A 26,502-nucleotide genomic window follows, 5' to 3' on the forward strand; every position below is an offset into this window, starting at 1 on the left:
TTGTTCCTGTGACATTTGAGAGTTAGAGAGAGAGACCTGATAAACACATATTCTACTGTAATCTTACTTCTGCACTCCATCACTTATGCAATAAAATGTACTTTAGACAGTATACATGCACATTGTCTTATTTAGAACTGTAATGTAACAACTGTTTTAAACCTCTCTAAATTGTTTACATCTATTGATTTTCTGACTTCCAGTTGTTCCCACGGGCCCCATGTGTGATAGTTTTCCTTGTGAAATTAGTTACATGGAAACAGCATTCCCAGAGAGTGTGTTTTTGCTAGTTGTAATCACATCTCTGGGCTCTGTAATGGTTGCTAATGAGATGTAGTGCATGCACAGCTTGACTTATTCTCCTGCTGATTGCAGTGGCACAGCACACTGAAAACCAGGAGAACATTAGCTCCTTGTATTGTAGTGCAAACAAATTAGTTGCATTGCCAAACACACTAAGTATTACAGATACAGATGTATTCAATTTGATCAGAAAAGTTTTTTCACTGTGTCTGGTGTGTATTAAAAAGTCTACACACACTTTTTGTATTCTCACAGAAGACTGGTTTCTGGTCAATATGCAATAGCCTACATTTCTATAAATAAGCCTGTATGGTCTGAAATGTTGCTAACTTTTTTGATAGATTTAAATTATTCTGGCTATATATTGTGGCACCTGTTTTCACTCTCCTCCAACTCAAAGTAGCAGTAGACCTAGATAGTATGCATTACCTCTGATACTGTACAACATGGTCTGAGGCTACTCTCTCTATATCAGTCACATCCTACATATTGTTGACATCTGGTTTATCAGTAACTTCTCAATTCTCCTATGCCACAAACAAGCAAGTGATGTGATTGGTTGTTTAGGAGGTGGTGTGTGTGTATAAGACGTGTGGTAACTGTAGCTTGTTGCCATTTCTGGAGCAGAAGGGTCTTATTCTCACAATGCTGGTACGCTCTCTCGCGTACTCTGAACTTCCTTATTGTTTTAGTTTGCTGGGTTACTGTTTCAAGTCAGGGCACCTTCACTCCGCTCTCCAAGTGTCTGTGATATAGGTGAGTCTATTGCTTCCCTCAGAAGGACTTATGTTTACAGCATGTACAGTGTATTGTATTTGTTTGCTCTTTTAAAAATCTCAGCGCACGCACACTTCAAATCTCATGCATTTGTAATTTTTGTCACCACAAGCAATTTTATGATGCACTGAAACTTTTCAACTTCCACTGCTGCAAAAAGTTGACTTAGTCCTGCTTGCAAATGAACTAAGCTATTTCTTGACATTTGTATGTGACCTTTTGCGTTGTAATCAAATGTTCCCTGTGTTGCCTTTTCAATTAGTGTCAGATTTGAACTATTTTGAACTATGCATCCATGTCATCAGCAGTAACAAAACAATGTCCTCTGATGAACTACTGCTGACTGAGGTAATATAGTGTGGGGAAAAACAACATTTGTGTATTTCATTTCAAAGTCTGGGTTGTTGGAGGAAGTCGCCAGGTTAATTTCGTGTCTTTATTAAATTTGAGCTCAAATGACCTTAGTGTATTACAGTATGAGGAGCTAGCCATGGAGTTATGCTCTGCCTTAATGAGTGGGTGGCATGCTTTAGTTGGTTGATTGCCCTCTACTTAGATAATGGGTGATTCAGTTAATTATTTGGTCATTCATGTTAACACCCTTACAGAAAAAACATGTGGAAATGAGTTCATGTAAAAATTCACATGCGAAAACAAGTGTTTTTGTAACACTTCACATGTGACCCCATTTTCACATGTGTAGTTTAAGGTTATCACGTTACCACATTAACTTCACATAAGATCACATGTAATCATATGAAAACGTGTTTTTGGAGCACTTCACGTGATCACATGTAAAATTCATGAGTTTTCTTCGTAAGGGCATGCTCTCCTATCACGGTTGGATACAAAGCCTAACCTTAAACCGTTAGCTGTCGCTCACCATCTTAAATAAGCATGCCCCATTCAGAAAATGTAGAACAAAGAACAGATATAGCCCTTGGTTCACCCCAGACTTGACTGCCCTTGACCAGCACAAAAACATCCTGTGGCGTTCTGCATTAGCATCGAATAGCCCCCGCGATATGCAACTTTTCAGGGAAGTCAGGAACCAATATACACAGTCAGTTAGGAAAGCTAAGGCTAGCTTTTTCAAACAGAATTTTGCATCCTCTAGCACTAATTCCCAAAAGTTTTGTGACACTGTAAAATCCATGGAGAATAAGAGCACCTCCTCCCAGCTGCCCACTGCACTGAGACTATTGACAGTGATTACACTGTCACCACCGAATCTCCTATATCTATTATAATCTACCAAATCTACTATAATCGATCATTTCAATAAGCATTTTTCTACGGCTGGCCATGCTTTCCACCTGGCTACCCTTACCCCGGCCAACAGCTCTGCACCCCCTGCAGCAACTTACCCAAGCCCCCCCTGCTTCTCCTTCACCCATATCCAGACAGCTGATGTTCTGAAAGAGCTGCAAAATCTGGATCCCTACAAATCAGCTGGGCTAGACAATCTGGACCCTCTCTTTCTGAAATTATCCGCCGAAATTGTTGCAACACCTATTACTAGCCTGTTCAAACTCTCTTTCGTATCGTCTGAGATCCCCAAAGATTGGAAAGCTGCCACGGTCATCCCCCTCTTCAAAGTTAACAAACAGAATACCGACCATTTCAAATCCCACCGTATCTTCTCCACTATGGTTTCCGAGCTGGTCATGGATGCACCTCAGCCACGCTCAAGGTCCTAAACGATATCATAACCACCATTGATAAAAACAGTACTGTGCAGCCGTCTTCATCGACCTGGCCAAGGCTTTCGACTCTGTCAATCACCGCATTCTTATCGGCAGACTCAACAGCCTTGGTTTCTCAAATGACTGCCTCGCCTCGTTCACCAATTACTTCTCAGATAGAGTTCAGTGTGTCAAATCGGAGGGCCTGTTGTCCGGACCTCTGGAAGTCTCTATGGGAGTGCCACAGGGTTCAATTCTCGGGCCGACTCTTTTCTCTGTATATATCAATGATGTTGCTCTTGCTGCGGGTGATTCTCTGATCCACCTCTACGCAGACAACACCATTCTGTATACATCTGGCCCTTCTTTGGACACTGTGTTAACAAACCTCCAAACAAGCTTCAATGCCATACAGCACTCCTTCCGTGGCCTCCAACTGCTTTTAAATGCTAGTAAAACTAAATGCATGCTCTTCAACCGATTTCTGGTTTCTCAAATGACTCCCTCGCCTCGTTCACCAATTACTTCTCAGATAGAGTTCAGTGTGTCAAATCGGAGGGCCTGTTGTCCGGACCTCTGGAAGTCTCTATGGGAGTGCCACAGGGTTCAATTCTTGGGCCGACTCTTTTCTCTGTATATATCAATGATGTTGCTCTTGCTGCGGGTGATTCTCTGATCCACCTCTACGCAGACAACACCATTCTGTATACATCTGGCCCTTCTTTGGACACTGTGTTAACAAACCTCCAAACAAGCTTCAATGCCATACAGCACTCCTTCCGTGGCCTCCAACTGCTTTTAAATGCTAGTAAAACTAAATGCATGCTCTTCAACCGATTTCTGCCCGCACCCGCCCGCCTGCCTAGCATCACTACTCTGGAAGGTTCTGACTTAGAATATGTGGACAACTACAAATGCCTAGGTGTCTGGTTAGACTATAAACTCTCCTTCCAGACTCACATTAAGCATCTCCAATCCAAAATTAAATATATAATCGGCTTCCTCTTTCGCAACAAAGCCTCCTTCACTCATGCTGCCAAACATACCCTCGTAAAACTGACTCTCCTATCGATCCTTGACTTCGGCGATGTCATTTACAAAATAGCCTCCAACCACTCTACTCAGCAAACTGGATGCAGTCTATCACAATGCCATCCATTTTGTCACCAAAGCCCCATATACTACCCACCACTGCGACCTGTATGCTCTCGTTGGCTGGCCCTCGCTACATATTCGTCGCCAAACCCACTAGCTCCAGGTCATCTATAAGTCTTTGCTAGGTAAAGCTCCGCCTTATCTCAGCTCACTGGTCACCATAGCAACACCCACCCGTAGCACGCGCTCCAGCAGGTATATTTCACTGGTCATCCCCAAAGCCAACACTTACTTCAGCCGCCTTTCCTTCCAGTTCTCTGCTACCAATGACTGGAACGAATTGCAAATATCACTGAAGCTGGAGATATCTCCCTCTCTAAGCATCAGCTGTCAGAGCAGCTTACTGATCACTGTACCTGTACACAGCCAATCTGTAAATAGCCCACCCAACTACCTCATCCCCATATTGTTATTTATCTTCTTGGTCTTTTGCACCCCAGTATCTCTACTTGCACATCATCATCTGCACATCTATCACTCCAGTGTTAATGCTCAATTGTAATTATTTCACCTCTATGCCTCTATTTATTTTCTTACCTCCCTACTCTTCTACATTTGCACACACTGTACATATATTTTTTCTATTGTGTTATTGACTGTACGTTTGTTTATGTGTAACTCCGTGTTGTTGTTTTTGTCGCACTGCTTTGCTTTATCTTGGCCAGGTCGCAGTTGTAATTGAGAACTTGTTCTCAACTGACCTACCTGGTTAAATAAAGGTGAATTTTCTAAATTCTTTTTAAACATTAGCTGTTGTTTATGTGCTATAGAATGTGGAATAATGGTCACTGTGGAATAACTGTATGAATTCATTAGGTCTCACTAGGGCTGTGCACAGTGTGTTGTGAGTCTGTTGGCCATTACAATTATAATTGAAAAAGCCTGCTAAACCCCCTACAGTTGATGTCCGTGCACCCATATACATTAATTAACATAATAAAACAATCCCCATAAAAATCTGTCAGTTTAAGCTAGAGTTATTTATTGGATGTGTCTCAATATACAGCATCTGCCGATGTCGCACTTCCGCATCTGCGGTGAAAGGTGTCAGAGCTAGAGCGATATTTGTCAGACCATGAGACATCCCGAAAATTGGTCTTCTCACAGAATTGTCTGTAGCGTTCGAACAGTTTGGCCCACAACTATTATGACCCCTCTATTGAAAGAGAACACGATGGTGTTCTCTGTTTTGCTCCATGTCCCCCACAAGCGTCTTGGAACTCTGAAATCGGTACAGCCGATCTGCCAACTTCTGTCTGAGGCGTCCGAAAAGTTTGGACTACACACTAATATTACCCATCTGTGGAAAGGTGAGACTCTCACAAACACATACATGTCAGTTGTTTTGCTCTAGGATGCCCACAGACTTGTCTGAAGGTCCCCGGTACCAGTTAAATTTTTGGGGGGAAGTACAGTATATATGGAGACAGTTTAGTGCCTTAAATGTTCCACACAGCTTAGTAGACTCTAATGGGTTAATTCTTCAGTTTTTGCATTCTTCATTATTGAAATAACTTTGTACTTATCTTTATCAGTTAAACAAGATCATTTGCTTCTTTATGTCACACCTTGATCTGTGTCACCTGTCTTGATTGTGATTGTCTCCACCCCCCTCCAGGTGTCGCCCATCTTCCCCATTATCCCCTGTGTATTTAGACCTGTGTTCTCTGTTTGTCTGTTGCCAGTTCATCTTGTTTGTTCAAGCCAACCAGCGTTTTGTGTCTCAGCTCCTGCTTTTTCCAGTTTCTCTTTTCTTGCCCTCCTGGTTTTGACCCTTGCATGTCCTAACTCCAAGCCCGCCCGCATGCCTGACCACTCTGCCTGACCCTGAGCCTGCCTGCCGACCTGTACCTTTGCCACCATCTGGACTACCGACCTCTGCCTTACTCTGAGCCTGCCTGCCAACCAGTACTGTTGCCCCACCTCTGGTTTCTGACCCCTGCCTGGCTTGTCATGTCTTTTGCCTGCCCCTGTTTGGGATATTAAACTATTGTTTATTTGACGTGGTCTGCATCTGGGTCTTACCTTCATACCTGATACTTTGTGTCTCTCATCCATTATTTTGGACAGTTTAGAGCTGAGTAGTGCTGTGTGTTCCAGAGTAGAATGGTTTCAGATTTAAATTATTATATCCTAAGTCCACTTCCTGTGTGTCTGATAATATGACATTGGGTTTGATTATCTGCTGTGTGACGAAACACGTTCTTCTGCTGTGACCAAAGATTTTTCCCAAAAAGATGAGCAGAACAAATCCCGGCTTAACCCACTTTGTCAGGGTTTTTGTAGACGACTCTCCCCCTCCCATGGTAACCTGAAATTGAGAGAATATGAGGGGACTAGAGTGGGGAGCTAAAAGGTCTGGTCTCCTCCTGCAGGCTCCTTTAGAAGATGGCGGATAGCTCTTGGGAGAGGGGTGGGGAAGGGGGGGACATGGGGAGAGAGAGGTCACATGTGCTGGGAGTAATTCTGAGTATTGCTGCAATGCTAGCATTGTTAGATTTAGCCTGTTTTTAGGACATGGAATCAATATGTGTGCATTTGCAAATTGGATGTTGTACTTCACCATTTGGATGAGTCTGTGGCAAAATTTCCCCATCACCACTCATATAATAAATCTGAATGAATTGTTTACAATTTTAGCTAGTTAGAAGAAGTGAATTTCTGTACCTTCATTTCTACTCAGATGTTTTCACGTCTTCTCAGCTATTGTTGACCTTTAGTTGCAGTTAAGTAACCACTTGCTGAATTATTGTAGCCTTTAGTTGTTATAGAACAACCTTACCATAAGGGGGTAAACACCTACACACAGAACATATTTTTTATACCTTTATTTAACTAGGCAAGTCAGTTAAGAACAAATCCTTATTTACAATGACAGCCTAGGAACTGCCTTGTTCAGGGACAGATCTTTACCTTCTCAGCTCGGGGATTCGATCTTGCAACCTTTCGGTTACTGGCCCAACGCTCTAACCACTAGGCTACCTGCCGCCCCAAATATACCAACCACACAATGGAAAAGAGTACTTTGTGTTATTTGTTTACTGTGACAGTTTCAAGGCAAGAAAAGATTGTCAAAGAGTTTATGATGCTCTCAGTCATCATCATCCCACTATGGAACCAGAAGTGTAGAGAGCAGAGAGATAACTTACTCTTTATGCACACTGGACTCTACCCACACACTCACATATACTTATACTGATACACACACACACTGCATACGCCCACACACACATAACATGTGCACACATGCTTACTGACCACACACACACACTTTCACACTCACCACATACGCTGCTGCAACTGCTCCACATATGCTGCTGCTACAGCTCAGTCTTATCTATCCTGTTGCCTTGTCACTTTACCCCTACCTATATGCACATAGCTACCTCAATTACTTTGGTACCCCTGCACATCAACTCGATATTGGTACTCCCTCTATATAGACATGTCATTTTTACTTGTGATTTTTATTCGTTCACTATGTATTTATTCCCTCTGTTACTATTTCTGTTTAATTAAAAAAAAAAAATCTTTAACTCTGGATTTTTGGAAAAGGATTTGCAAGTAACTATTTCACTGGCAGTCTACACTTGTTGTTCACAAAGCATGTGGCAAATAAAATTACATTTTGATTTGAGATAAGACTTTAGGTATAGTGGGCGTTTTTCTTTACAACCACTGATAATTCATTGCATTTTGTCAAAGTCACAGATGTTTTGTATTATTTTACTGGCAGCACAATTCAGTCCCATAAATGTGATGTTAATGTGGTTAAAGTATTATTATGTGGCTAAGAGTTTATTGACTCTTTTCACTAAATCATGAATTGATGGTCTTTGTTACAAATTGCATTCATGTATGTTTTGCTTTTGCAGCCATTGCCTAAGGTATGTCTTATGATGGGAAAATCTCTATCTTTCTGTCATTCCCACATGTGGGGACATTATAATGTTGGTGTCTATGCGCTGCATGTAGATACTGATTGTGTGTGCGCATGCGTGTGTGTGTGTGTGTGTGTGTGTGTGTGTGTGTGTGTGTGTGTGTTAGGAGGGAGGCTCAGGCAGATATGTGTTAGCTAATGCTGTCTGAGAGCAGCTGGGCAGGGCTAATAAACGAACAATAACACAATGACATCACCCAGAGAGAGAGAGAGAGAGAGTGGGGGTGCGTGCAAGCGAGCCAAAGCAAGGGAGAAGCTCAGATGCAGAGAGGCAGGAGAGAGAGAGAGAGCGTGTGTGAGTGGGAGAGCACTGGACAGTACTCACTCAACATTGACAGGGGATACAGCTCTTTCCAGAAGATTTTGCAGATTTTTTTCCCCCCTCTCTTCCATTGCACCTCTCCCCCTCCCCCTTTCCCCTTCCCCTCATCCTCTGTCAGCCCCTCTCAGCCTCTGCTTCAGGCTGCTCCTCCGGGCATGCTACTTAAGCCAAAGTATGGCCGCTTTCGCAACGCCTCTGTGACCTCCTCCGACGACCTGATGCAGAGCTTAGCCATGAGCGGCAAAGTTGTGGCCACCCCTGTGGTCCTCTCCTCCACCCCCAGCCTGCTGCTGCCCCCCCTGCCTCCTCTGGAGTCCATCCCCGGGTCCTCCTCCGCAGCCCCGGCCCTAGCCGACTCCCCCTGCCTGGACGGGGAGCAGGACGCCACCACCACTTTCTGCATGCTCATCCCCAGGATGCCTCAGTGGAAGTTCTCCAACACTCTGCTGAGCAGGAGCCCCTCCAACTCCAGCTCCAGCTCAAGCTCATGCAAGGACTCTGGCAAGACTGCGGCCCCCTCATCGCAGGGCTCGCACGGCCCCAGTGGCCCTTCGGCCCCCAGTGGTCCCGTGGCAAGTCTGGCTGCTGTTTTGAACTCCTGTGACCCTGTGTGTGTCACCCCCTGTTCCCTACAGGCCATCAGCAGGCAGAGATCTGCAATGCGCTCAGCCAGTCCAGGGGGCCACGGAGCAGGGGCTGCAGAGGGCACAGGGAGCCCTGGGGGCCACAACGGCTTCAGGACAGGGATGAACCGCAGGACCAGGGTGGAGGGCATGTGGCTGGGAGGGGAGGACTTCAACCAGAAGGGCAGCTTCATCCACAAGCCCTCCCAGGGATGGCTGCACCCAGACAAGAATATCACAGGCCCTGGGGCCTCCTACATTGTCAGGGTGAGTCACCATGCATGCAGTCCCTCTACAGCTCTCTGCATTACCCACATATTGTTTTCATTCTGTGTATATTAAAGCACTTCTGCATTGCATTTTTTTAAGGGTCGTCTTCCGTGCTGTTAAATACTGTATCTGTCAGGGATAATTTGACAGCTTGTTGATGCTTTCCACCCAGAATTCCTGTTATCTTGTTTACAAACAAACCTGTAGAATAGTGAATAATTTAAATCCCTTTTGGAGTAAAGCTTTAATAAGACAACACTGTCAGAAAGATATCCTGTTTGCAGATGACGTTGGGATGTCTCATTCCTTGGAAATAATATCAGAATGTTAAGATGATAAACCACCCTAAGTGTGTCTCTTGGATACAATGGCATTAGGATGCCGGGCAGTGTGTTATGCAGCCAATGTGTCGAGGCTGAGGAGTTAGATGGCTCTCTCTGCTTTATGTGGTGTGATGTAGTCGGCTGGGGAGACTGCGTCAGCCTTCAGGCTTTCGGGTGGGTGGATGTCAGTTGAGTGAAATAAAGAGAATGGAATCGTAAACTGAACAACAAATATTGCATGTGGTGAATGAGTGATACGTGGAGTGAGTCAGAATCTATATTAATAGAATGTGCATAACAAAGCACAATCATTTAAGGAGGTTTATCTCTAGTTTCAATGAAGTGTGTGTGTGGGAGGGGCATGTTTTGTGATTAGCCTGATTGTTTGCGCCTAAGTGAAGGATTGGATGTCATGTTACTTCAGACAGACAGACATACATTACATCGTCGTAATCAGTGACAACGGTTATTTCCTTGTTACAAATCCTGATGGTAGTGGATATTATGGAATGTGTTATCGCACATTGGGTTAAAATACACCTGAAATAACAAATGATAGTATTGTTGATATATACAAAGATTTAGATATCATTTCCTGGTCTAAGCTGGTGACTTTGGCTCACAAAGGGTTACATCCGAGGCAGAGTGTTTGACGTCAATGTCAATGATCTCCCCCTCCTTTACTCCCCCCAGCCTCAATAAAACGACATGGCTCTTTATTAGCCCAGTCTAGGCCCAAGCACGCTTTGTAATTACATTACACACAGGCACCATTCATTCCTATATTCAATTACATTTAATCACAGTCATTTGCATCACATGTACTGGGGTAGAACTAGCGTGACATAGCAGGGTATTCTAGTCCATCTGTAGTAGCAGACAGTAGAGAGAGAACACTCAGCCAGGGGTTTCCCTCAGCTCTAATCCTGCTTTCCTCACATGCCTAACATAGTCCGCAGCTAAGCATGCTACAAGGAGATAAAATACCTAAGAGCATTATAGGAAATATTTCATTACTGTTACGCCCTGCACCAGTTTTCATTAGCAGTTTGCTGTAGCCTACCATTATAATAATAGTTAAATGGCCCCTGCAGCCAGCCAGGCAGATAAGATGGCAGTATATATATATATATACTGTGTATATATACTGTATATATATATATTACTGTCTGTATGACAGCAGATTTCTGCTGCGCTCTGCTTTTCTCTCTGCCATCTTTATATCTTTGTATCTTTATTTTATTTTTATTTAACCTTTATTTAACTAGGCAAGTCAGTTAAGAACAAATTCTTATTTACAATCACGGTCTACCAAAAGGCAAAATGCATCCTGCGGGGACGGAGGCATTAAGAACAAATTCTTATTTACAATCACGGTCTACCAAAAGGCAAAATGCATCCTGCAGGGACGGAGGCAGGAATTAAAAATAAAAATAAATGAAATAATAATATAGGACAAAACACACATCACGACAAGAGAGACACCACAACACTGCATAAAGATAGACCTAAGACAACACAGCATGGTAGCAACACAACATGGCAGCAGCACAACATTGTAGCAGCACAAAAAAGGGTACAAACATTATTGGGCACAGACAACAGCACAAAGGGAAAGAAGGTAGAGACAACAATACATCACACAAAGCAGCCACAACTGTCAGTAAGAGTGTCCATGATTGAGTCTTTGAATGAAGAGATGTGCTGCTGCCATTGTTTTTATTGTTGTTTTTTATTTTCTTATTTTACCAGTTAAAAAAAACACATTCTCATTTACAGCAACGACCTGGAGAACAGTTACAGGGGAGAGGAGGAATGAGCCAATTGGAAGCTGGGGATGATTAGGTGGCCACGAGGGACAAGTTGTTAATTTAGCCAGGACAATCACCCCTACAATAAGTACCATGTCATCATTAGTGACCATAGAGAGTCAGGACACCCGTTTAACGTCCCATCTGAAAGACAGCACCCTACACAGGGCAATGGCCCCAATCACTGCCCTGGGGCATTGGGATATTTTTTTAGACCAGAGGAAAGAGTGCCTCCTACGGCCCTCCAACACCACTTCCAGCAGCATCTGGTCTCCCATCCAGGGACTGACCAGGATCAACTCTGTTTAGCGTCAGAGGCAAGCCAGCAGTGAGATGAATGCCACATTGTCTTCTCTCTTCTCTGCTGGAGGGAGACACAGGCAGACAGACAGGCAGACAGACACCATTGTGCACATTTCCTCCCAGGCACTTCCTCCCTGTCCCTGCAGCCAGCCGACCACCCCGGCAAGCTGAGGCAGAAGCTGTGGTGTGGTGGCCCTGCATCTGCGTCTTCCACAGCTATTCCACTGCAATGCAGGCCAAACCCACACAGCTGTCATCCACCCACCCTGACCTGGAAAACTGCAACATGAGAAATACTAAGAGAGTTATTCAGCGAAAAGAAAAAAGACTTGCACCTTGGTTGGACTGTAAGGTAGCGACAGTGCAGTATAACTTTTCCACCTAGAAACATGAGCCCCTAGCCAGTATCTCCCTGCATCTATCTAGAGAGCCGAGCATCAACGACATAGATATTAGATCGACTTTGGCTGGAGACTTGAACAGGATGTTCTTGGATAGAGGGACCAAATTTGCCTCTGTAATATGATAGATACCCTTTGTTGACAGTCACTTCCTTCAAGGCAAGGCAACAGTGAAGATGGCATGTCTTTCAGAGGAAGACACATTTTCAGAATTTCTCTGGAATGTTTCTTGGAAACGCTGCATCGCAGGTTTCTGGAAGGGAGTATTAGAGATTATGTCGGGGGGGCAGAAGTAGAGCAAAGCGCTCGAAAGCACAGTGTATCGTCCAAGAGAGAGTGACAATGAAGGCATTGAGAAGAAGCTAGAGAGAAGGAGAGGGAAAAGGAGGGAGAGGAGGAGACTGTCTGACTGATGGAAGACTTCCCCTGTCTCCTAATCTGGTTAGGGTGCTTGTTTAGCTCTCAGGCAGTGGAGTTAGCCTGATTATTTATTTCCCTGTCTCTGGCAGCAGCCAGCCACAACAACAGATCCAGACAAACTACACATACAGTAACAAGACATTGATTGAGCTTGAGTCAAATGAGGATGCATAGGTTGGCTAAGCTCGTACACCTGTGAAAGTGAAGGGGACTACAGTATACCTATCCCATACACTGAATGTACAACACATTAAGAACGTTCTTCCTAATATTGGGTTGCCTCAATTCATCATGGGCTCTACAAGGTGTTGAAAGAGTTCCACAGGGATGCTGGCCCATGTTGACTCCAGTGCTTCCCACAGTTGTGTCAAGTTGGCTGGATGTCCTTTGGGTGGTGGACCATTTTTGAGACACACAGTAAACTGTTGAGCATGAAAAACCCAGCAGTGTTGCAGTTCTTGACACAAACCAGTGCGCCTGGCACCTACTACCATACCCCGTTCAAAGGCACTTAAATATTTTGTCTTGCCCAATCACCCTCTGAATGGCACACATACACAATCCATGTCTCAAGGCTTAAATATCCTTCTTTAACCTGTCTTCTCCCCTTCATCTACACTGGTTGAAGTGGATTTAACAAGTGACATCAATAAGGGATCATAGCTTTCACCAGGAATCACCTGGTCAGTCTATGTCATTGAAAGAGCAGGTGTTGCTAATGTTTTATACACTCAGTGTACATACAGCAGGTTGATACTGTATAGTGGAAGCACAGTCAACTTGGTGTGCTCTTTAAAAGTAGCACAGTAATGCAAATGTGTCTGCGTAGGTGTATCAGTCAATCAGTGAGAATTGTGTGTGTGTGTGTGTGTGTGTGTGTGTGTTCACTCGGCTGATTTGTTGTCTATATTGGTGATCTGTTGTCTATATTGGTATTTGGTTTTGCGTGGGTGTGGTTGTCCCACTTAGACCTAGAGGACATGTCATAAGCGGCATGTTTTTAATTAGAAAAATCCAGATTAGCCACATCCACTCTGCCCCTGGCTCTGTCACACCTAAACACCCATGGATTTCAATTGCTAATCAAAACAAATGAAACACAACTGACAAAATGTGTCCTTTTCTGTGAGCTGTGTACCGTTGGGCCTCCGGGCATGATGCATAGACAGAAGAGGATTTTAAAGGAGATGTGGCCTATTTAAACATCATTTAAATTGGCTTCGAGCTATGATGTTTATATTACTCCGATGCTGATATGGTTCAGTAATACAGCCCATTTATTGTCCTCGTATATGTAGCATACGTATGGTGTATAATAGTCTTTTTGGTAGTAGATGGGAGTTTCAGTATGACTAATAACAGACTCCAGTGGAACCCTGGTGATGGAGTAACCTCTCCCAAAGCACTTTCCCTGGTCCCCCGTGACACACACTCTCACAAACACACACCCACACACACACACACACACACACACACACACACACACACACACACACACACACACACACACACACACACACACACACACACACACACACACACACACACACACACACACACACACACACACACACACACACACACACACACACACACACACAGAGACAGACACACACACACACACTCCTTTGGGGCCTCTGAGGCTGCAGCTCCCTAATCGAATACCCATTATTACCACCTTAACCTGACCATTACCCCGTCCCTAACACTGCCTGCAAATGACTGGGCCTCAGTCATATTGACTATGTTACTATATGGGGTATTAGTACTATGGTATAGATATTTTTCATACTGTACAGTAATGTGTTAACCATTTCTGAAATACATGCCACACTGTGTGTAACCCATTGCCGTAGTGCCATGTATCAGTGAAAAGGGTGGTCATGACAGTTCCTGTCTTGTAAAGTACTGTATGTATTAACGACCCTCTAATTGGATTGAGAAAAGGAATCTAGAGAAGAATAAATCTGGGTTGGAAATCTGTCATGTAATAAAGTATGTTGTTTTTCTGTCTTTGCAGTACATGGGCTGCATTGAGGTGTTGAAGTCGATGCGATCGCTGGACTTCAACACTCGGACCCAGGTGACGAGGTAAGCGAGAGTTGAGTATGTCCTGCTTGTGATGAGTCAGTAGAACCCGATCTGAGCAGAGGGAGAAGGTAAACACAAGTCACAGTGATACCAAATCAGGTAGAGATTCACAGGCATGCCAGTCCTGCTTTCCCATGTAATGATATCACTAGAGGGAAACAGTTCCTGCAGAAGGCCCAGAATACTGTGTGACATTTTGACTGAGCCATTTATGCAAGTAAATGGCACATGTGAGCTTTTGCTGTGTGTGTGACTGTTGGCACTCACATGTGTGTTTGTGTGTCTGTGTGCGCGGGGCTCCTTGCCTGAGTTGGAGCAGTGTAGTCCCTCCCTATATTTCTCTCCTCCATGATCGATTGTCAGTAATCTGAGCCCACACACACACAGGGCTTAAGTGCTGGGGGAGAGGCAGAGATGGAGTGATGGAGAGATCTATTATTGATGATGCTCGCTAATGACTGTGGAGAGCTGAGCTGCAGTGGTCCACATGGACTCTACCCTGCCTGTCTGTGGGAGACAGAGTAAAACAACAAGGAAGAAGGAAGTGGGAGAAATATAATGTTTATATGGTTTAAAGAGCAGAGATTGAAGATGGATGTATTTATGACAGTGTTATGGTAAGATCTATGATATAATGAACTTACCAGTGCTCCGTTTGAATAATTTAGTAACGAGCTCAGTTGTCATTGCTTTCAGAATGACATTTGTTTACACTATACCGTTATTGTTTTTCCTGTTTTTCCTGTTCTGCTTCTATTCGTTTTTTTCCTGTTGTGTATTTTCTGCAGTCGTTTGTTATTGGCAGCTTAACAAAAAGCCTGTCATTCCCCATGAAACAACTTCAAAGACTGCCTGGCGATTAAACCACTGATTATTTGTTGGTCCAGCATGAGTCTGGAGGTCCTCTTTGACAGGTCATGCAGTGTCATGGTTTTGAACCAATATGCTCCAATGGGACTGTACTTGGCCAGGACAGAGACTGCAGACTAACACACCAAAACACTCACGCCCAGGATCCATGCACTGCTATTCTCCCAGGCCTCAAGTTGAGTCACATGCAAATGCTGTTTTCCAAAACTCTCTTAAAAGTCCTTTACTGGAGATGAACGCTGATCCTTGACTCTAGCTGGTGCCACCACCTGTCCCCTCTGTCCCCTGACAGACGCTGTGTTCCGGCTATCTCTGCCACCACACAAGGGGACAACATCATCAGACATCCTCACTCATTAGTCCCCAAGGCTGCCCATGCTAACAGTTAGAGCAGCTTAATGGCATGGAATACACTGCAGTAGTACACCACAAAATGTGGCTCTCCCATTGCTTCTGAATCAGGAGGATAAATGGAGAGGAAAAGTAAGGCTAATCGAATAGAGCCTAATGACCCCATAAATCCTCAGACCAAGACATCAATCATGCTGAGATGTTTTTGTTCCTTACCCAAACAGAATTTACTGGGGAGAATGTGCTTATGTGAACTCAGCTGAATAGGATATTGATATTAAGTGTTCCTCCTGTTAGCCTTGTGTAAACTGAGATTAGACATCTTCTGTCCTGCTTTGATCTGAGGGACCTCACCATGACCGTTGAAGTGAGATGGATTGGTGACCCCTGACCTCTAACCTGAGGCTGAGGGAGGGGCTACTGACCTGCTTTCTCTATAGCTTACGTAACCACTTCACCCATAGGCTGTCTATAGGTTGATGATGGAGTACAGTTAGACTTTTCAACCTTTTCCCCATGTAGCTGCTTGATGCTGAATTCCAAATGGACCCCTAGCCCATATCCTCTTTAGTAGATCTGAGTGGATTGGCTAGGTGTATCCAACATGGCAAGATGCTCTTCTAGCCTATCAAAGGGCAAGATGGAAATATTACCATGATGCTCAGAACTAGAACTCTTCAAGGGTATGGTTAAGGGGGAGATATGGGATTCAGTATGGCTGTAACTGTCTCGTCTTAGTGTGTTGTCATTGTGACCCCTTTGCCTCTCCTCTTTCCCTCTCCACCCACCCAGGGAGGCCATCAACAGACTGTGTGAAGCTGTGCCTGGGAGTAAGGGGGCCTGGAGGAAGAAGGTGGGTGAAAAAATATGTTGATGCAACACTGTAGTTAAGTGTGTGTGTGTGATGCTAACCCAGGCTCTGTGCTCCTGTCCTGAAGAACATTAACAAGGCCCTGCAGACCATCATGGGGAAGAGTAACCTGCGCTTCGCTGGTATGGGCATCGCTGTCAACATCTCTATAGAGGGCCTCAACCTGCTCATCCCCACGACACGACAGGTTAGGGATCCCCTCTCTTCAACTAACCACAGAACATAGCACAGGATATCACACCCAGGGCCATCAGTGGAGTATGGCAGTCGCATATCCTAGCTTAAGACCAAAAATATAAAAGCAGGCTACAAAAAAGTAGACCAAAATTATTCCAATCCCGATTCAAATGTATTAGTTGGCTGGCTTTATGACCATGCAGAGCATCGCTCGGAGAGAAGCTACCAGTCTAGCCTGCATGCCTTTCTCTCACTTTAAAGTGGAACTGAAACGCTCAAATCAACCTACATCATTGTTTTACATGTCGATGTTAGGTTTTCTTGTTGAATGTGCTTTTAGAACATAATATTATACGTTTTTTGAGCGCTTAGCACAAGCTTAGAGAGATGTGGCCGCAGCCATATTGAAACAACGTCATGGGAATGGTAGAGCATCCGTGTGCCTACTTTACTCATGGATTTTTTAAAACAAGAATCTGATAAAGAATGAATAAACTTAAAGTTAAAACTACCAATTTGAGATGAAAAAACAACAAAATACACACAATCATGTTAACAAGCTTTTATAAACCGGTTAAAAATCCACTTGCATACATTTTTGAGCTCATTCAGCTGTAGGCTACATTACAGTGATTTTCACATGGGCAGTGGATCTACTTTTACCCGACATTGTGTAAGCTAGCTAAATGCATGATGTCCACAAGAACAAAGTTGGTAGCTAGCATCGAATAAGCCGGAATAGTCCAGTCAAAAACCCACTTGCACATGTTTTTGTGTTCATTCGGCGAGTAAGGTCTAGCTGTGTTAAACATTACTAGTAGTTTTGACTTTGGCATCGGATCATACTGTGTTAGCTGAAGTTAAGGCCTTTTCTCACCAACTGCTTTGCGGTCTTTTCGTCCAAATCCGTTTTATTTTCATATACTGTGTTTTTATTGTTGTCAAAATGAAAGCATTCTCATTGAGGCTACTAACATGCATTGTAATCTGTGCTGCCTGTCAGACGAACCATTCAAGGGATGTCATTGGTGACACGTTATCAAGATGGCGGCACGTAGTAGTCAGATGAGGCAATTTCCAAACGTTTTAACATAAATATGAGTTTTAGCAGTTTTAAGGGTAGCATCATGCTTCTTTATCACATTTAGTTAACAAAATCATCTTAACTAAAATATTTCAGTTCATCTTTAAGAAGGCAAAGAGCAGAGCCAGACAGTTTGCTTTGCCGGTCAGACATTTAGGCAGTGCACCAATTGATTTGAATTTGATGTCTGCATTTGACCTCGGCCTAGTAAGCCTCGTGGCCAGCTGTTTTATGCATCTGTTACTTTCACATTGATCTCGGCATTTGAAGTTGGCCTTGTTGTGACTTGACAGCGTGTGTTATGCATCTATTTCACGTTGCACGGTATGGGCCTTTCCACAAGTAAATGCATAATTTTATGATGCGGTTGACATTGTATATGCATTTTCTGTCACGCCCTGACCTTAGAGATCCTTTTAATTCTCTATTTGGTTAGGTCAGGGTGTGACTAGGGTGGGCAATCTATGTTTTCTATTTCTTTGTTGGCCGGGTATGGTTCCCAATCAGAGGCAGCTGTCTATCGTTGTCTCTGATTGGGGATCATACTTAGGCAGCCTTTTTTCCACCTGTAGTTTGTGGGATCTTGTTTTTGGTACTGTGCTGATGTTACGTTTCGCTTTGTATTTGTTGTTTTTTCGGTGTTCATTTAATAAATTAAAATGTACGCCTACCACGCTGCACCTTGGTCCGATCCTTCCATCTCTAAACGAATGGAACAGAAGATCCCACCACAAACGGACCAAGCAGCGTGGCCTGGACACGGGAGGATATCTTGGACGGTAAGGGATCCTGGATGTGGGAGGAGATCCAGGCCGGAAAGGATCGCCTTCCATGGGGCAGACGGAGGCAGCGAGGGAGGAACAACGATGACACTGGGTTCGCGACCACGACGGAAGCCCGAGAGGCAGCCCCCATTTTGGGGGGGGGGGGGGGGGGGGCACACGGGGTGGTTGGCGGAGCCAGGGTTTAAACCAGAGCCAACTCCCCGTACTCACCGTCGGGAGCGTGTGACCGGGCAGGCACCATGTTTTGCGGTGATACGCACTGTGTCTCCAGACCACCGTCTGCAGTCCTGAGCCTCCAGCGACGGTCGGCAGTCCAGAGCCTCCAGCGACGGTCGGCAGTCCAGAGCCTCCAGCGACGGTCGGCCGTCCAGAGCCTCCAGCGACGGTTCCCGGTCCGGAGTCCCCGGCAATGATCTACGGTCCGGAGTCCCCGGCGACGATCTACGGTCCGGAGTCCCCGGCGACGATCTACGGTCCGGAGTCGCCGGACCGTAGGGAAAGCTAGGGAATGGCAAAGCTAGGGAATGGCAAAGCTAGGGAATGGCAAAGCTAGGGAATGACAAAGTGGGGTGTGGGTGGGGGGCAATCACAATTCATATCACAAACTTGGCTATGGCTAGCTCACAGCAGGGTAGTGCAACACAATAAATTGCTATCTTTTTAGCTTCCTGTTTTAGGATAGCTGATTAGTAGAAGATGTGATATTGATGTGGTGAAGGACTGATATAAAGTCTGCACCTTCCTTTCTTTCTCTCTCTCTTTCACAGGTGATAGCACACCATCCCATGCAGTCCATCTCCTTTGCCTCTGGGGGAGACACGGTGAGAGTTTGTAGCATAAGTGCACTTTAGGCTTTCCCTGTTTTCCTCTGTCTGTTTGTTGAAATGGGCCGCTTGGTAGACAGCATGTCTGACTTGGCTGCTTTTGACCGTTTTCCAATCCTGTGACCATCTTATTCAATTATATCCTAATTCATCAGAATTTATTGAGGTTTTTCCCTATGTTGCAGGACACGCCCGATTATGTTGCTTATGTGGCCAAAGATCCAGTCAATCAGAGAGGTATCTTCAGTTCACCGTTCTATTTCATAAACAGAAATAATTCCTATTATACGTCCATGCAGTTTCTTCCTGGCATTAAGCGCATGAGGGTTTAAAGACAATATGGTTCACTAACAGTTTAAGTAAAACATATTGATGTTTCTAACTATTCTTTAAAATATAAGTTGTTATGCTCACAGGGGCGTTGCAGCACTCACATCCTCTGTGTTCTCTTCAGCATGCCATATCCTGGAGTGTTGTGACGGTCTAGCCCAGAATGTCATCAGTACCATCGGCCAGGCCTTTGAACTGCAGTTCAAACAGTACCTCCACAGCCCTCCCAAAGCCATCCCCACCATGGAGAGGTGAGACCAATGATGTATATATACACTAGATCAAGCCTGATGATGAGTTGGTTATTTTAATCAGCTGTGTAGTGCTAGAAAAACAAAACGTTACCCAGGACCAAGTTTGAGAAACCCTGCAATAGATGACTGATAGGAGATGCTGTGTTGAAGCCACCGTGCCTCCACCATTGTAGAAAATAGTTAGGAAGCTAAAGAAATGCATTTATTAATGTCTACATTAGTTTTTGCCACATTTATTCTATTACAGACACCTTCGTGCATACTTTTAAATTAGATTATGTGAGCTAAACATTTTTTTTTAAGTATAGAAAAACATATAAAACAATATGTATTTTTGGGCGACCTGACCAAATTCACATAGTAAGTTAGAGATCTGTCATTCTCATTGAAAGCAAGTCTAAGAAGTGGTAGATCTGTTCTATGTTCACTATTTCTATGCTTCCCATTCTTATGTTTTGTTTTTGCGTTTTTTACTTTGGTTTTGTACACCAGCTTCAAACAGCTGAAAATACAATATTTTTGGTTATGAAAAAGATATTTCACAGCGGTTTAGATGGTACAATGATTCTTTTCACCATACTTCCTTGTTTTGTCACATAAACTGAAGTTAGGCAAACTATTCGAGTTTTAACAACCAGGAAATGGTGTCGCGACTTTCTGCATAGTGCACCTTTAAAGTCAAATTTTTTGAGATGACTAATGTTACTGTCCCCACTACAACAACAAAAAATACTTAAATACACACAATGTTTTCATCCTATGTGGTTAGCACACATTGGTACAGTGCAAGCACGGTGTCCTATTTAAAGCGTTGACTTGCATTTTACACTGACACACACTCAACTTGATATGAAACTTGTCCTTTTTTCTCAGGTGTTAGAAATGTGATATGCTGCGCTCAGATTTCAGCCCATCATCCTGTTTTGATCCCAATTAAATCAAAACTGTTATTTAAAGTGTAATGTGTTTCGCTGTGTCACCGGGTAGACGGAAGAACTCTACTGTACCTGCTCTGCTCTTGATTCAAATGTATCTCCTGCTACCAACAATATAACCATTCAAACCTAGTGTTTTATGTTATCGGCTGTGGAGGATGTCTGATTCCTTTTCCTTGTCACATTTGGAAATTAAATTACCTCTATTCTAATCGTGTCACCTCAGGAACATCAGGACAGAGGACTCGGCATGGGGTGATGACGAGGACTCCTCGGAGCATGACTACTACAACAGCATCCCAGGGAAGGAGCCTCCTGTTGGAGGAGTGGTGGACTCGAGGCTGAGGCCTTGTACGGCCTTGCTGGGCCACGTCCACAGCCAACCACAGAGCAAGGCAGCGCAGGTGATTCCCCAGCCTCCAGGATTACCTACATAAACCCTTTGATCTAGTATCTGTGGACACACGACTGATGACCTTGCCTGCCTTTCCCCCATAATGTCTATAAGAGAGAGCTGTGGGCTTACAGTAGCAGTGAACTCAATAACTGTAGATGTGCCTGCTACATAGTTACAAGAGATAGACATCACAGGAGATAGAAACCAGGCCTCTGGGTTGCCTAATTGGTGAGAGGAAAGTCTTCCTTATACCCTACAGTCTATACTGAGGATTCAAACATATGGTGTCTGTAGAAGTGTATTACATAGGCAAGAGAGGAACTATTTATTAACAGGTGGTCTGAAGAGCCATAAAGAAGCACATGTCTACTATAAGTAATGCAAATGAGATTTTGTGGAATCTGTTTTTAGATGGGTTCTCCGGCCAGGAGAGACACGGCGTCCTACCCCTCAGGTCAGCTGTGCTACGAGCTTCACTGGGACACTGAGAACAACGGCAGCTCAGGTGAGACACCATGTGGCCTGATATGGTACTGCAGGACACAATACTGCAAGTCATAGGCATTATAATGGTTGGGTAAATAATTAATTTTCGTTCCCATATCATTTCATCAAAGTATATACACTACATGGCCAAAAGTATGTGCTCGTCAAACATCTCATTCCAAAATCATGGGCATTAATATGGAGTTGGTCTCCCCTTTGCTGCTATAACAGCCTCCACTCTTCTGGGAAGGCTTTCCACTAGATGTTGGAACATTGCTGCGGGAACTTGCTTCCATTCAGCCACAAGAGCATTAGTGAGGTCGGTCACTGATGTTGGGCGATTAGGCCTGTCTCGCAGTCGACGTTCCAATTCATCCCAATGATGTTCAATGGGGTTGAGGTCATGGGCTCTGTGAAGGTGAGTCAAGTTCTTCCACACCGATCTCGACCAACCATTTCGTTTTGGACCTCGTTTTGTGCACGGGGGCATTGTCATGCTGAAACAGGAAAGGGCCGTCCTCAAACTGTTGCCACAAAGCTGGAAGCACAGAATCGTCTAGAATGTCATTGTATGCTGTAGCATTAAGATTTCCCTTCACTGGAACTAAGGGGCCTTGCCCGAACCATGAAAACAGCCCCAGACCATTATTCCTCCTCCACCAAACTTTACAGTTTTCAGTATGCATTGGGGTAGGTAGCGTTCTCCTGGCATCCCCTAAAACCAGATTCGTCCGTCGGAATGCCAGATAGTGAAGAGTGATTCGTCACTCCAAAAAACGTGTTTCCACTGCTCCATAGTCCAATGGCGGCGAGCTTTACACCACTCCTGTTGACGCTTGATCTTAGGCTTCCGTGCAGCTGCCCGGCCATGGAAACCCCAGCACAAGAACTCCTGACGAGTGCTGACGTTGCTTCCAGAGGCAGTTTGGAACTCGGTAGTGAGTGTTGCAACCAAGGACAGACGATGTTTACGCGCTATGCGCTTCAGCACTCGGCGATCCCGTTCTGTGAGCTTGTGTGGCCTATCACTTCGCGACTGAGCCGTTGTTGCACCTAGATGTTTCCACTTCACAATAACAGAACTTACAGTTGACCGGGGCAGCTCTAGCAGGGCAGAAATTTGACGAACTGACATGTTGGAAAGGTGTCATCCTATGATGGTGCCACGTTGAAAGTCACTGTGCTCTTCAGTAAGACAAACATTGGCAGTAGAATGGCCTATGAAGATTGCATGGCTGTGTGCTCGATTTATACACCTGTCAGCAACGGTTGTGGCTGAAATAGCCAAATCCACTAATCTGAAGGGGTGTCCACATACTTTTGGTAATGTAGTGTGTTAGTAAACTGAGTTGTGATTGACAGGTCTGACATCAGATGGGTACCTGCGGGCAGACGGCCATCCCCCGGGAAGTAGGGACTATGAAGAGCACCTGTATGTGAACACCCAGAGTCTGGAGGGCCTGGAGCAGGGAGCAGAGGGCCATAGGGGGGCCAGGGGGCCAGACAGCCCCAAGAAAGACATATTTGACATGAGTGAGTCTCATCAACAGCTACCCATCTGCTGAACACAGCCACTGACACAATAGAGATACCATTATTATTCAAGATGTGGGGAGTATCTGGGCAATTGGGTTGGCATGTATGGATGATGTCATTCATGTTACAGGTTCCGTGTGTGCCATGCATGTGTTTTCACTCTTCCTGGTTCTCTGCAGAACCCTTTGAGGATGCTCTGAAGATGCACGAGGCCGGTGGTAGCGGTGGGGTGTGCGTGTTGGAGGACGAGTGGCCCAGTCCGCCCCGGCGTCGTGCCCCTGTCGCCCCCACAGAGGAGCAGCTTCGGCGGGAGACCTGGTACCATGGCCGTATGAGCCGCCGGGACGCTGAGAAACTGCTGGTCCGAGACGGGGACTTCCTTGTACGAGACAGTGCCACCAACCCAGGCCAGTACGTCCTGACGGGCATGCACTGCGGTCTGCCCAAACACCTGCTACTGGTTGACCCAGAGGGAATGGTGAGTGATAATCGCTGAGTGATAAACAATATTGGATGGGGAAATTATGGTCTATGGGGCTGGAGAGTATACAGAAGACTCAAGGCTACTTATGTAAATAAGATATTTCTGTTTTTTATTTTTAATACATTTGCAAAAAAATTTACCAACCTGTTTTCATTTTGTCATTATGGGGTAATGTGTGTAGATTGATGAGGATTATTTAATCAATTTTAGAATAAGGCTGTAACGTAACAAAATGTGGAAAAAGTCAAGGGGTCTGAATACTTTCTGAAGGCACTTTAAATAGTTTACTGAAATGATGTGTCAGTCACCTGAAATTTGAATTTGTTTATTTAGCTACAGTCAAGCATTAGCATTGTTGTGCTAGTACAAAACATGCTAAAGAATAATAGTGGTAGCACCCCTCTTAGCAATTGCTCCAGAAAGCTGATACTTGTATAATTTTTACTTAGCTACAGCCTAGCATGAGCATTGTTGAATGCAAAACAATGGTGGTGGTAGCACCCCTGTTAACATGCATCAAGAAGTAGCCATTTAAACTCTTTGTGTCCTACTAACATCTGTTAGCCCACTCCTCCTCGTCACTGCCAGGTACGAACCAAAGACATGCTGTTTGAGAGTATCAGTCACCTGATCAGCTACCACCTGAAGAACGAGCTGCCCATCGTGGCAGCCGAGAGCGAGCTGCACCTCAAACAGGTGGTCCGGAGGAAAGAGGGGACAGCGTTCTGGAATGGTAAGAGACAGAAATGACAGCCCAAAGTGATTGTGCTCAGCACTGCCTAGTTCTATTTGAATGACTGTTTTGTGATAACCTTTGTTTCAGTGTGTGCAGTTTATTGATACATTATAGTGTCTTAATAAAGTTTATGTTCTAGATTTTTGTGTTCTGCTGGTCTAGTTCTTTAGTATGTGTTTGATTGATATCCTTTGAAATCCTTGCCTGTTTTACTAGGAGTCAGAGGTGTGTCCATATAACCCCCAGGGAGGAAGATCTTCACTTTGGCATATCCCCAGAATCAGAGCTTTCGCAGGGGTAGGAGGACACAGGCAACTCCCTCTGTCCAGGACCCAAGGGCATGGCTGCAGTACCTGGCTGCCTCCGACAGTGCCGACAAACTTTCCACCATCTCCACCTGAACTCTCAGTATACAGTCATTAAGCTAACCGACGCCTCAGAACAGCCCAGCCAATCACAAGGATGGAATGTGAGGTCACAGTCACATTCAGTAGTTGTTCCATAGGAAGCATCATTTGTGAGTGCATGATGATGTTGCACCTCATACTGCTGATGTCATACGCAGTCCCAGAATTATTTGGGTTCCCTGTGTCTTTCAACGGACAAATGTGAACATTGTATATGATATGTGAGAAACTCCTGGCAGCAAAATATCACTAAATTGTTTTATCAGAATGCAGTTCTTTGCTCCTCAGACACTGGGATGCTTTAATGGACTTTTATAAACTGTTCATTTGCAGCAGTAGCACCTGCACCTTCATGATTTATTCATATGTAATCTCAGGACCTAATTCTGAAGGTGTTAAATATCTGATTGCATGAATTGAAATATGCTTCAGAGATACAGTACTAACCAGACACCAACCCTGAAAATGTGTCTGTCTCTGTCCCATCCATATCCACAGGAAGTCTGCATAACACAACATTGGGACTATACAGTTGGCCAAAATACATGGGTAGAACTCCGAATATCAATGTGTTCAATAATAACCACATGCTTGTCAAAGTGTTTGTATGGGACAGTCATAGCTCGTCAGTGAATACCTACCCAAGTTGTGTGTTACCATTGCTACTGTGTGAAGTTATCACACTGGTCAGAGCCTGTGCTCTCAGAAGGCAGACTACATTACTACAAATGACTCAGTGTAAAGATAATTAAGACCCATAAAATAGTTCAGTGCCTTAATACTTGGTGTTTCATATCTTTCCTCCCAAATCACTTGTGCAGTATCATACATTCTATATATACCACAGCAGAAGACAGTAGTGTGTGCTGCATGTATGTATGCCCTGAGAGCAAATGGCACATTTTCTTGCCATGCCAAATCACACTTTAATCAATGAATGGAGTGGACTGAAAGTCAAATCATCCCTTTTTATTGTGAAACTTTCTATAAGCTGCTGATGTATGGGATAGGGGGGGTGTAAATACTGTAGAACATCCCATAGTGTGTTCTGATTAGCTGTCCTCTTTTGTGTGCTTCCTATTCTATTGTACCAGTCCTCCAATCAATAATCTTCATGAGCATAGGCCCTTACTGATTTGATCACCATCCTGTGTTGTTAATGGCAACATGTTTTATCAATAGATAGGGGATCTCCTGGTATCTGCTGTGTCTTTGTCTCAGTCCAGGCACAGGGAAACAGAGGACATGGCTTTCTGGGACGTTAGTGTACTTTACAGTATGCAACTTTTCCAAATGACCCCTTTGCTTTATCAGGCCTTTCTTGTATCTACTCTTCTTTGAACTAAATAATTTTTTTTCAATAAAATTTGTCAAAATTAAGGTTATTCAAGTGTGGGGTTTGTGTTAAATCCAATCCACATCATTTGGGGCGGCAGGTAGCCTAGTGGTTAAAGCTTTGGACTAGAAACCCGAAAGGTTGCAAGACAGAATCCCTGAGCTGACAAGGTAAAAATCTGTCGTTCTGCCCCTGAACAAGGCAGTTAACTCCAC

The 26,502-nt window shown here is 44.3% G+C and overlaps 1 protein-coding gene across 6 annotated transcripts; it reads left to right on the plus strand.

Moving 5' to 3' along the window:
- Nucleotides 1–903: 903 nt before the first annotated feature.
- On the plus strand, nucleotides 904–26,336 carry LOC139578345 (SHC-transforming protein 2-like). 6 transcript variants are annotated; one of them, XM_071405803.1, is made up of 16 exons: nucleotides 904–1,059; nucleotides 4,586–4,639; nucleotides 5,087–5,230; nucleotides 5,539–9,072; nucleotides 14,354–14,424; nucleotides 16,438–16,498; nucleotides 16,584–16,703; nucleotides 19,330–19,383; nucleotides 19,572–19,623; nucleotides 19,841–19,967; nucleotides 21,132–21,309; nucleotides 21,714–21,807; nucleotides 23,151–23,321; nucleotides 23,504–23,802; nucleotides 24,373–24,541; nucleotides 24,761–26,336. In XM_071405803.1, exons 4-16 carry the CDS (start codon nucleotides 8,122–8,124, stop codon nucleotides 24,781–24,783), a joined length of 2,370 nt encoding a protein of 789 aa, XP_071261904.1. In that variant the 5' UTR covers nucleotides 904–1,059; nucleotides 4,586–4,639; nucleotides 5,087–5,230; nucleotides 5,539–8,121; the 3' UTR covers nucleotides 24,784–26,336. The 6 variants fall into 6 exon arrangements, with proteins under 6 accessions (XP_071261904.1, XP_071261905.1, XP_071261906.1 ...); XM_071405804.1 differs by having other exon boundaries at nucleotides 5,131–5,230; XM_071405805.1 differs by having other exon boundaries at nucleotides 905–1,059; nucleotides 24,397–24,541.
- Nucleotides 26,337–26,502: the final 166 nt, after the last annotated feature.

This window comes from Salvelinus alpinus, chromosome 6 (assembly GCF_045679555.1).
Source record: "Salvelinus alpinus chromosome 6, SLU_Salpinus.1, whole genome shotgun sequence".
Taxonomy (NCBI): domain Eukaryota; kingdom Metazoa; phylum Chordata; class Actinopteri; order Salmoniformes; family Salmonidae; genus Salvelinus; species Salvelinus alpinus.